The following is an 11,067-nucleotide window of genomic DNA, read 5'->3' on the forward strand; positions in this document are numbered from 1 at the left end:
GCACTCCAGAGTAAAGAAGGACGTTGCTGTGACTCAGAGGGACGGCGGCCCGGCTGAAGCTCCGCCCACTTTCACAGTAAAACTGGCCCAACGTGTTCAGTACCAGGAAGTGAAGTCCTGGAATGATAATTACCTGAGTCACTGAGTCACTTTCATCAACAAAGCCTCTGAATTCAGCTGGTTTCAGTAAACAAATCGATAAACATTAGCGGCGTCTCGTATCCTAGGAGTGTCTGAGTGAGCTGGACTGGCTCCGCCCACAATGACCATCTATGGCAAGATGGAGGAAGTACTTCCTCTCGTGGCGCCATGTGCCAGAGCAGAGCTGCCCGGTTGTGGGAGGAGCCAAAGGGGGAGGAGCCTACCTTGATTGTGATTGGCTGAAACCCCCGATGACATCATATAGGGTTTGATTTCTGATTGGCTGCTTGGAGCAACACACTTTTTAAAAGAGAGAGAGAGAGAGAGAGAGAGAGAGGTTTGTGTTCCGAGCGAAGCTTCCACGCTCTCCGGTGGCGACTCACCGCTCTTGAGGATCTTGACGGCGACGTTGATGAGGTTCTTCCAGCGGCCGCGGTAAACGTCGGCGAAGCAGCCGGCACCCAGCTGCTCCTCCAGCATGAACTCTGCTTTGGGGAGCGTCCAGTCGTCCACCGTGGAGTGACTGAGGTCAGTCCTGCTGGGCTCCCTCTGGACACACACACACACATGGTTAATGAGGGTGATGAGGTTAATGAGGGTGATGAAGTTGATGAGGTTAATGAAGTTGATGAGGTTGATGAGGTTAATGAGGGTGATGAGGTTAATGAAGTTGATGAGGGTGATGAGGTTAATGAGGGTGATGAGGTTAATGAGGGTGATGAGGTTAATGAGGGTGATGAGGTTAATGAAGGTGATGAGGGTGATGAGAGTGATGAGGTTAATGAGGGTGATGAGGTTAATGAGGGTGATGAGAGTGATGAGGTTAATGAAGTTGATGAGGTTAATGAAGTTGATGAGGGTGATGAGGTTAATGAGGGTGATGAGAGTGATGAGGTTAATGAGGGTGATGAGATTAATGAGGTTAATGAGGGTGATGAGGTTAATGAGGTTGATGAGGGTGATGAGGTTAACGAGGTTAATTAGGGTGATGAGGTTAATGAGGGTGATGAGGTTAATGAGGGTGCTGAGGTTGATGAAGTTAACAAGGTTAATGAGGGTGATGAGGTTGATGAGGTTAATGAGAGTGATGAGGTTAATGAGGGTGATGAGGTTAATGAGGGTGCTGAGGTTGATGAAGTTAACAAGGTTAATGAGGGTGATGAGGTTGATGAGGTTAATGAGAGTGATGAGGTTAATGAGGGTGATGAGGGTGATGAGGTTAATGAGGGTGGTGCCTCACCCGGCTGCAGGCCCCCCCCAGCCGCCCTGCAGTGTGCAGCACGTGGGTCCTGTAATGCTCCACCAGGCCCTCCAGGCTGCTGAACCTCAGGCCGGGTTCGATCAGGAAGCTGCTCTCATTGGTCCCCAGGATCTTGTAATGTCTCACCCGATTGGTCGACCGCACTGCACAGAGGGCGGGGCCAACACTCAATACAACGGTTCCTGATCGGCAGACCTTTGGTTTGACATTTAGAAGATATCACTCAATTACAGCTAGAGCTACATTCAGTAGAGCTAGAGCTACACTCGGTAGAGCTAGAGTTACGCTCGGTAGCGCTAGAGCTACACTCGATAGAGTTAGAGCTACACTCGGTAGAACTAGAGCTACACTCGGTAGAGCTAGAGTTACGCTCGGTAGCGCTAGAGCTACACTCGATAGAGCTAGACCTACGCTCGGTAGAGCTAGAGCTACACTCGATAGAGCTAGAGCTACACTCAGCAGAGCTAGAGTTACGCTCGGTAGCGCTAGAGCTACACTCGATAGAGCTAGAGCTACACTCGGTAGAACTAGAGCTACACTCGGTAGAGCTAGAGTTACGCTCGGTAGCGCTAGAGCTACACTCGATAGAGCTAGACCTACGCTCGGTAGAGCTAGAGCTACACTCGATAGAGCTAGACCTACGCTCGGTAGAGCTAGAGTTACGCTCGGTAGAACTAGAGCTACACTTGGTAGAGCTAGAGCTACACTCGATAGAGCTATACCTACGCTCGGTAGAGCTAGAGTTACGCTCGGTAGAACTAGAGCTACACTCAGTAGAGCTAGAGCTCCACTCGGTAGAGCAAGAGCTACGCTCGGTAGAGCGGCACTTTGTATGGGAAATGTTTGAGCAGTTTTTGGGGATTTATTCTGAAAGGGTTCGTCGTTAACGACTCAAAATCTGATAGGTTGATCCTGAAATGACGACAAATCATCCCTGAAGATGAAAAGTTGGTGAAACACCTGCAAACATACCAACCAGTAAACAAACAAACAAACAAATAAACAAATAAATGTATAGATAGACAGACAGACAGACAGACAGACAGACAGACATACAGATAGATAGATAGCAATCTTTGCCACTGAGGTAGAGCAGGAATGAAGCCTGTGCAGGAGTTTCGCTACCCTGAGAGATAGGCTCCGCCCCCTCCCGGCCTCACCTGACAGGACGTATCCCACGCCGTCCTGAGAGATAAGCTCCGCCCCCTCCCGGCCTCACCTGACAGGACGTATCCCACGCCGTCTCGCTCGCTGTGCCGGACCAGGAAGGCGCCCTCGCCGTTCCCGGGGCCCATCAGGTGACCCTGAGCGTCGAAGCGGTTCATCGGCCCAACGTACCATCTGAGGACGGAGCGAGTTGTCACATGTTTCACTTGATGAGGAGCTAAAAAAAACTTACTTTGGAAGGCAAATAGTGGACTTCCTGTTGGAGTTAGGTCGAAAGTTAGAGTTTGTGAGTTGTAGGTCTCGACGAGAAGAACAATTTTCGTGTCCGCTGCATTTCTCTACGACGTTCCTACGGACTGTGGCGGGGGCGATTTAAATTTTCTAGGTGGCGCTAGAGAGGCATTTTTGGAATTTTTGGGGAATTCTTTACATGATCGACGACTCTATGCGATTCTTCACGAGCCTGCCACATTTGGTGAGTTTTATGGGGTCAAATATGAGTGAAAACATAAAAAACGAAGTTAAAAGAATAATAATAAACATTACAAAAACAATATAGAATTTACGAAGGGGGCGTGGCCACTCTGAGAGGTCAGTGGCACGGTCGGTGACATACGAATTACTAATAAATACACATTTTTTTTAAACGCCTCATGAACAGAAAGTTTCACTTCAAAAAGTTGCGAGAAAGTACGAGAAAGTCATTGGCGCAAAACCCAATTTAACTAATTGTCCGGTAAGACAGCAGGTTGCCATGGTAACTGACCAGGAGCCAAACGACCAAAGCTGGAGGAAACAGCAGGGAAATTAATCATTTATAGATTGCTATAGATGTTTATAGATTATTGATAATGATAGTAGACTGTTGGACCTGAACTCTAACATTTAAGTCTGGGTTTTGTTTCGTTTCTAGAAGAAGGCGGCAGAACAACTTCACTCCTCTAATGATCCCGTTAAAGAGAAAGATGAAGTGAAGACGGTCGGAGTGAAAGAGTCCAGCTGGACGCTGCTTCTGGTGCCTTTACAGAAACTTTTAGTTCCCCTTTTATACCGCCAAAATAAGGTTTTTCTCCCCGTCGTTCTTAAAAAAAAGGAAACACCTGCGTCCAGGTGACGTCATTAAACTACTCAAAGTGGTGCAGTACGTCTGCCGGGCCTGTAGGGGGCGTTGTGGCTCTGAAACACCTTTAGGCGAGCCTCCTAACACCTTTCCTTAACACAGTGACGTCATCCAGGGGGGGTTAAGGAGAAGTGGATAGGAAAGGAGATAGGAGGGACTGTTAGGACGCACCCCCAGGACCGGAGTCCGAGGTGCGCGCTGCGCCTGCGCACAGGTAGAGGCGGTCCGCGGGACGGTTTCCAGGGTTCCCACGGAGTCGCGGAGTTTTTATGAAGTTGTGTTTTCAGAGAGCCGTTGTCATGGAAACAGACTCAAGACTTGGAGGCGATAATTCAGGTCAAGACAGTTTTCAGTGTCACATAATGCTCCAGAAATATAATCCAGTCTAGTTTGACCTCAGATGATCCAGATCTCAGTCCAGTGAAGTGGTAATCTGAGGTAATCTGAGGTAATCTGACGATAATCTGACGATAATCTGACGAACGGATCACTTGACGACTATCAGGAACAAAGTTCATTCTGATAAAAGGTGAGTGCGATTTCCCAAAAATGACTATCACACACACACACACACATACACACATACACACACACACACACACACACACACACACACACACACACACACACACACACACACACACACACACACACACACACACACACACACACACACACACACACACACACACACACACACGTTGACCTTTGCTTTGACTCTCCGCTTGTAAACGAGTTCAGTGCGAGTTTTTATGATGTTTTGTTTTTTGTTTTTTTTCCTCGGATTATTTGAAGTGTTTTCGTTCCTGCAGCTGAAACGTTTGCGGTTATTTGAATGCTTCATCTCGGTCACGGTTTGTGATCTGGTTAAATGTTGTGAAACGTGCATTACATTGAAATTGACTTGTATTTTATTATTATTATTCTACACATATTTTTTTTCTTTTGCTTTTTGTTTTCAACTTGTCTCATTGAATTTGAACCAACCCTTCGCTCGAAATAAATAAAATCAAATTAAAAGACGAAATTACATTACTAAATTAAAAGATTAAACTCAGCCCGCACGTTTCTCTCAGGATGACGTTAGAATCTCCTCGTTCTTCTCTTTTCCCTCGTAAAGCTTTGATTAGAACGCGGAACAAACTGACGTCGCAACAGGTGAGAAGCGTCACGCGCACCGCGCAGGCTCACCTGAGGAAACCGGCGGGAGTTCAGACAGGTTGACAACAACAATAATAACAATAATAATATTATTAATAATAATAATAATGACACCCACTGCTGCTCGCTGAGGCTCTCGGCCTTGGACAGGTAGTTGCTGGGCACGATGCCTGCGGCCAGCACGCGCCCGTCCCCGTCGATCTTGCGCGCTTCCCACCAGTCCCCGCGGCGACTCACCACGTTGAAGCGGTCCCCCCTCAGGAAGGACAGCTCGTCCGGGTGCCCGGCCTCGAACGACCACATGGCCGTGTACACGGACCCGGTGGGGGGAGGAGGAGGAGGAGGAGGAGGAAGAGGAGCGGCGGCGGCGGCGGCGGCGGGGGGGAGAGGGTCGCCGCCGCCGCCCTTCTTAAAGATCCGGTCCCAGAAGGAGCGCAGACACGGGCATCCTCTGCGCAGGAGGTCCTCCGGACCGGACCGGCCCCCGTGGCGGCTCATCTCCACCCCCCCCCCCCCCCCCCCCTCCCCACGCCCCCAGCCGGAACGGGGCGCACAGGTGGAGAGTCCGCGGTGCGCGCGGCGCCGTGCGCACAGGTGGAGGCGGTCGGCGGTGACCCACACGGCGGTGACCCACAGGTGGAGGCGGCCGGCGGTGACCCGCAGGTGGAGGCGGCAGGACGGTGACCCGCAGGTGGAGGCGGCGGGCGGTGACCCACAGGTGGAGGCGGCCGGCGGTGACCCACAGGTGGAGGCGGTAGGACGGTGACCCACAGGTGGAGGCGGCCGGCGGTGACCCACAGGTGGAGGCGGTAGGACGGTGACCCACAGGTGGAGGCGGCAGGACGGTGACCCACAGGTGGAGGCGGTAGGACGGTGACCCACAGGTGGAGGCGGCAGGACGGTGACCCACACGACGGTGACCCACAGGTGGAGGCGGCCGGTGGTGACCCGCAGGACGGTGCAGGTCGAGGGTCCGCGGTGACGCACACGCTGCTGCTCGCGGTCACTTCCTCGTGCCCAGTGGAAAAGGGGAAGGGAACCCGCCACTCCTCTGCCAGAGCAACGAGCAATCTCTCTCTCTGAGTCAGGATCGTTAACGGCCACACCTCCGCGACGCTTCTCATGATTTATTGCCTTTTGATCCAGTGAACGGAAGTTTAAAAAAAAAAGTATTTCTTTCCGTCCTGCGTGACGATTTAAAGCACGTGACCTCAGGTCAATGGAACCACTATAGGAAGGTTAAGAAAAAAAAATACTAATAACTCCAATGTTAATAATTCTCCCTCGGGGATTAAGAGGAAATTCTATTATATTGGAGTCTATAATGAGACATGAAAGCAATAAAGGTTCCTGAAGTTAACAGACCGTTATAAACTGTGATTCAGTTAATTCACTGCAAAGGAAATTAATTTGTTACATAACGGCTCTTTCTGCTCTACATTATCAACTCACTTTTAACTTATTTAATTTAAAATGAATAAAATCCTGACAGTCGCAGAGCTGCTTGATAGAAACGATCCTCCAACCTGTGAAAGTATAAAAACAATCTGCGGAGAATAAAACCTTCAGATGTAAAATGTGGGAAGTGAAATAAATGAACAAGAGTTTCTGTGTTGTCACTTCCTCCTGGAACGATTCCAGGTTCTCTTTCTCTTCACGTCTCTGCCGTCGAATCGTTCAGCGAGTCTGGTTCTGCAGGTCGTTTCCTCTCAGTCTGGTTCTGCAGGTCGTTTCCTCTCAGTCTGGTTCTGCAGGTCGTTTCCTCTCAGTCTGGTTCTGCAGGTCGTTTCTTCTCAGTCTGGTTCTGCAGATCGTTTCCTTTCAGTCTGGTTCTGCAGATCGTTTCCTCTCAGTCTGGTTCTGCAGGTCGTTTCTTCTCAGTCTGGTTCTGCAGATCGTTTCCTTTCAGTCTGGTTCTGCAGATCGTTTCCTCTCAGTCTGGTTCTGCAGATCGTTTCCTCTCAGTCTGGTTCTGCAGGTTGTTTCCTTTCAGTCTGGTTCTGCAGATCGTTTCCTGTCAGTCTGGTTCTGCAGATCGTTTCCTCTCAGTCTGGTTCTGCGGATCGTTTCCTCTCAGTCTGGTTCTGCGGATCGTTTCCTCTCAGTCTGGTTCTGCGGATCGTTTCCTCTCAGTCTGGTTCTGCGGATCGTTTCCTCTCAGTCTGGTTCTGCGGATCGTTTCCTCTCAGTCTGGTTCTGCGGATCGTTTCCTCTCAGTCTGGTTCTGCGGATCGTTTCCTCTCAGTCTGGTTCTGCGGATCGTTTCCTCTCAGTCTGGTTCTGCGGATCGTTTCCTCTCAGTCTGGTTCTGCGGATCGTTTCCTCTCAGTCTGGTTCTGCGGATCGTTTCCTCTCAGTCTGGTTCTGCGGGTCGTTTCCTCTCAGTCTGGTTCTGCAGATCGTTTCCTCTCAGTCTGGTTCTGCAGGTCGTTTCCTCTCAGTCTGGTTCTGCAGATCGTTTCCTTTCAGTCTGGTTCTGCAGATCGTTTCCTTTCAGTCTGGTTCTGCAGATCGTTTCCTTTCAGTCTGGTTCTGCAGATCGTTTCCTTTCAGTCTGGTTCTGCAGATCGTTTCCTCTCAGTCTGGTTCTGCAGGTCGTTTCCTTTCAGTCTGGTTCTGCAGATCGTTTCCTCTCAGTCTGGTTCTGCAGATCGTTTCCTTTCAGTCTGGTTCTGCAGATCGTTTCCTCTCAGTCTGGTTCTGCAGATCGTTTCCTTTCAGTCTGGTTCTGCAGATCGTTTCCTATCAGTCTGGTTCTGCAGATCGTTTCCTCTCAGTCTGGTTCTGCAGATCGTTTCCTCTCAGTCTGGTTCTGCAGATCGTTTCCTCTCAGTCTGGTTCTGCAGATCGTTTCCTCTCAGTCTGGTTCTGCGGATCGTTTCCTCTCAGTCTGGTTCTGCAGACCGTTTCCTTCGAGTCTGGTTCTGCAGATCGTTTCCTCTCAGTCTGGTTCTGCAGATCGTTTCCTCTCAGTCTGGTTCTGCAGATCGTTTCCTCTCAGTCTGGTTCTGCAGATCGTTTCCTTCGAGTCTGGTTCTGCAGATCGTTTCCTTTCAGTCTGGTTCTGCAGATCGTTTCCTCTCAGTCTGGTTCTGCGGATCGTTTCCTCTCAGTCTGGTTCTGCAGATCGTTTCCTCTCAGTCTGGTTCTGCGGATCGTTTCCTCTCAGTCTGGTTCTGCGGATCGTTTCCTCTCAGTCTGGTTCTGCGGATCGTTTCCTCTCAGTCTGGTTCTGCGGATCGTTTCCTCTCAGTCTGGTTCTGCGGATCGTTTCCTCTCAGTCTGGTTCTGCGGATCGTTTCCTCTCAGTCTGGTTCTGCGGATCGTTTCCTCTCAGTCTGGTTCTGCAGATCGTTTCCTCTCAGTCTGGTTCTGCAGGTTTCTACCTGTTCTGTCCTCCGTCTCGTCTCAAGGTGAAATAAAAGCGTCTTTCATTCGGTTCTACAGAAACAGAAGGTTCTTGATTGGCCTCCAGCGTTCCTCCACTGGGAACCAATCAAACCAGACGATGAAGGGATGAGGTTGCCCAGGGCAACGGGGATGAAAACACACAACGATCACACAGTATCCGAGTAAAAACGCTTCCAGACGATACTTAAAATACTTTATTGTTTGCATAAGGAGTGTTTTGCTACCTGACGGAAACACAGCCGTGTGATTTTGGTGTTTATGGCTCAAGTTCCCCGCCATCGCCGGCTCGCGTTCCCACGGTGATCGATGGCGGCGGCGGCGAGCGGTGGTGTAAACAGAGGCGCTGTCGTCGTGGCGACCGCGGCCCCGGAGCGTCCCGACAGGAAGTTCAGCGACAGGAAGTTTAAACTACCGAGACTCAAGTTGTCCGTAAATCCGCGGTAAAGCCTCTCATCCCTCCACACCCCAACGTCGGGCTCCGTTTCCACGGCAACCATTCACGTGACAATGCGTCGTTTTTTTTTTTTTTTTTTCACATTTTCATTTTGGAAAAGTTTCACGTTCACACCTTTTAAAAATGATGTCCGTTTCTACGGAAACGGAAGAATTGCTGAACGTGATGCAGTGAGCACTTTGGGCCACGAGTGGGCGCTGTTGTCTGTTTTTACAGTGACTGTCAAAATAAAATTGCCAAGTTGGATCATTATCATGGTGACTGTGTCAAAATAAAACCACCAAAATAAAGCCACCAAGTTGGATTGTCATCATGGTGACTGTCAAAATAAAACCACCAAAATAAAATGACCAAGTTGGATTGTCATCATGGTGACTGTCAAAATAAAACCACCAAAATAAAATGACCAAGTTGGATTGTCATCATGGTGACTGTCAAAATAAAACCACCAAAATAAAATGACCAAGTTGGATTGTCATCATGGTGACTGTCAAAATAAAACCACCAAAATAAAATGACCAAGTTGGATTGTCATCATGGTGACTGTCAAAATAAAACCACCAAGTTGGATCATTATCACGGTGACTGTCAAAATAAAACCACCAAGTTGGATTGTTATTACAGTGACTGTCAAAATAAAACCACCAAGTTGAATTGTTTTCACGGTGACTGTCAAAATAAAACCACCAAGTTGGATTGTTATCATGGTGACTGTCAAAATAAAGCCACCAAAACAAAACCACCAAGTTGGATTGTCATCATGGTGACTGTCAAAATAAAACCGCCAAGTTGGATTGTCATCATGATGACTGTCAAAATAAAACCGCCAAGTTGGATTGTCATCATGGTGACTGTCAAAATAAAACCGGCAAGTTGGATTGTCATCATGGTGACTGTCAAAATAAAACCACCAAGTTGGATTGTCATCATGGTGACTGTCAAAATAAAAGTTCCAGGTCCCGGGAGAACATGACACCCCACGGAGGAAACGTCGTTCTCATCGTGCAGAAGAACTGACCAGTTTTCGCCCGTTTCCATGGAGACGGGCCGTTTTCTCGCTGTGTTTCCAGAGACCCTGAGCTCCGTTGTCGTGGAAACCGACTCCAGAACTCCACTAAAGATTCTGTTTTTTTTTTTTTCCCATTCGGGGTTGTTGGGAAGACGAGGCGACATAATTGTTCAAACTTGACAGATTCTTTCTGTTTACGTGAGACTTGATAAACGTGGAGCGCCTGGAAGCACGAGGAGAAACTGAGTTTTAGTGTTTCCATCAGTTCCACCCGTCGTATGGGACCTTATTGTGAAAGTACAGATTTATGTGTGTCACACCGTTGAGCTTCGTTTTAATAACATGACGGGAGTTTGAGGACGTTTCCGCAGCTCGTCTGCAATATTTAATGGAAATAAACATTTTCTTCTCCTTTCAAGTTTGTATTCGACACCGATTTTCCCTGAATGACATAAAACTCCAGGTTAAAAAAAACAGATGAAGGAGGTAAAAGTGGCTAAAAGAGCTGGGATTGTTTAAAACAGGTCAAATGGCTGGAAAATATTAGGTACATTTTTTTTTTAAAGAAATAAAGAAAAAAACCTGAAAAAAAATTAATTTAAGAAAAAAAAGGGGAAAAAAAGACAAAAATGTTAAGAAACGAGCAGCGGCTGCAAGCAAAAGAGACTAAAATCGTCAAAATGTTGAAAGGTCTCAAAAAAAAAAAAATCAAAAAATGGCGACAAAAAGCTAAAAAATGTCATAAAATATATCAAAATCATCGCGATGACACTTCTTAAATACAAACATGTTTTACAGCAGAAGAATAATTTTTGTTTGGTGAAAAATCAAGAAAACGTTTCTTCGGCTCATAAAGGCTGCAGAGCTCTTCGTTTTCTAGCATCACTGATCTATAATATAGAGCATTTCGTGTAGAATCTTGTGGTACAAAAGAGATTTTCATGCCATTTCCTGTTTGAAATCATGCAAACTGATGAGATATTGGAATTAAATGATTATTGGTTGGTGAGATCCAGCTGGAGGAGAGCACCGCGAAGGCCAATGGGATGAGGTTTCTCATCCACAATCTGGTTAGCACAGCAGGCATGGCGATGAGAAAGTGCCGAGTCATCGTTAAGTGAGACTGGTTAGCACAGCAGGCATGGCGATGAGAATGTGCCGAGTCATCCATGAGGCGAGGCTCTGGTGAGCTCACATGTATGGGGATGAGAATGTGCTGAGTCATCGTTAGGTGAGACTGGTTAGCACAGCAGGCATGGCGATGAGAATGTGCCGAGTCATCCATGAGGCGAGGCTCTGGTGAGCTCACATGTATGGGGATGAGAATGTGCTGAGTCATCGTT

At 48.1% G+C, this 11,067-nt stretch overlaps 1 protein-coding gene across 1 annotated transcript in view; it reads right to left on the reverse strand.

Annotated features, from left to right (window-relative positions):
* LOC308130597 (protein-tyrosine kinase 6-like) overlaps window positions 1–8,758 on the reverse strand; it is a gene marked incomplete at its 5' end in the record, with an annotated part of 13,215 nt that extends 4,457 nt beyond the window's left edge. Inside the window, 6 exons of the mRNA XM_080497000.1 lie at window positions 525–690; window positions 1,382–1,545; window positions 2,622–2,743; window positions 4,969–5,138; window positions 5,466–5,860; window positions 8,560–8,758. Coding sequence (XP_080353126.1) covers window positions 525–690; window positions 1,382–1,545; window positions 2,622–2,743; window positions 4,969–5,138; window positions 5,466–5,860; window positions 8,560–8,758 — 1,216 coding nt within the window. The remainder of the gene's footprint in view (window positions 1–524; window positions 691–1,381; window positions 1,546–2,621; window positions 2,744–4,968; window positions 5,139–5,465; window positions 5,861–8,559) is intronic.
* Between the last annotated feature and the right edge of the window lie 2,309 nt (window positions 8,759–11,067).

This window comes from Blennius ocellaris, assembly GCF_963422515.1.
Source record: "Blennius ocellaris genome assembly, chromosome: 5".
NCBI classification, from domain to species: domain Eukaryota; kingdom Metazoa; phylum Chordata; class Actinopteri; order Blenniiformes; family Blenniidae; genus Blennius; species Blennius ocellaris.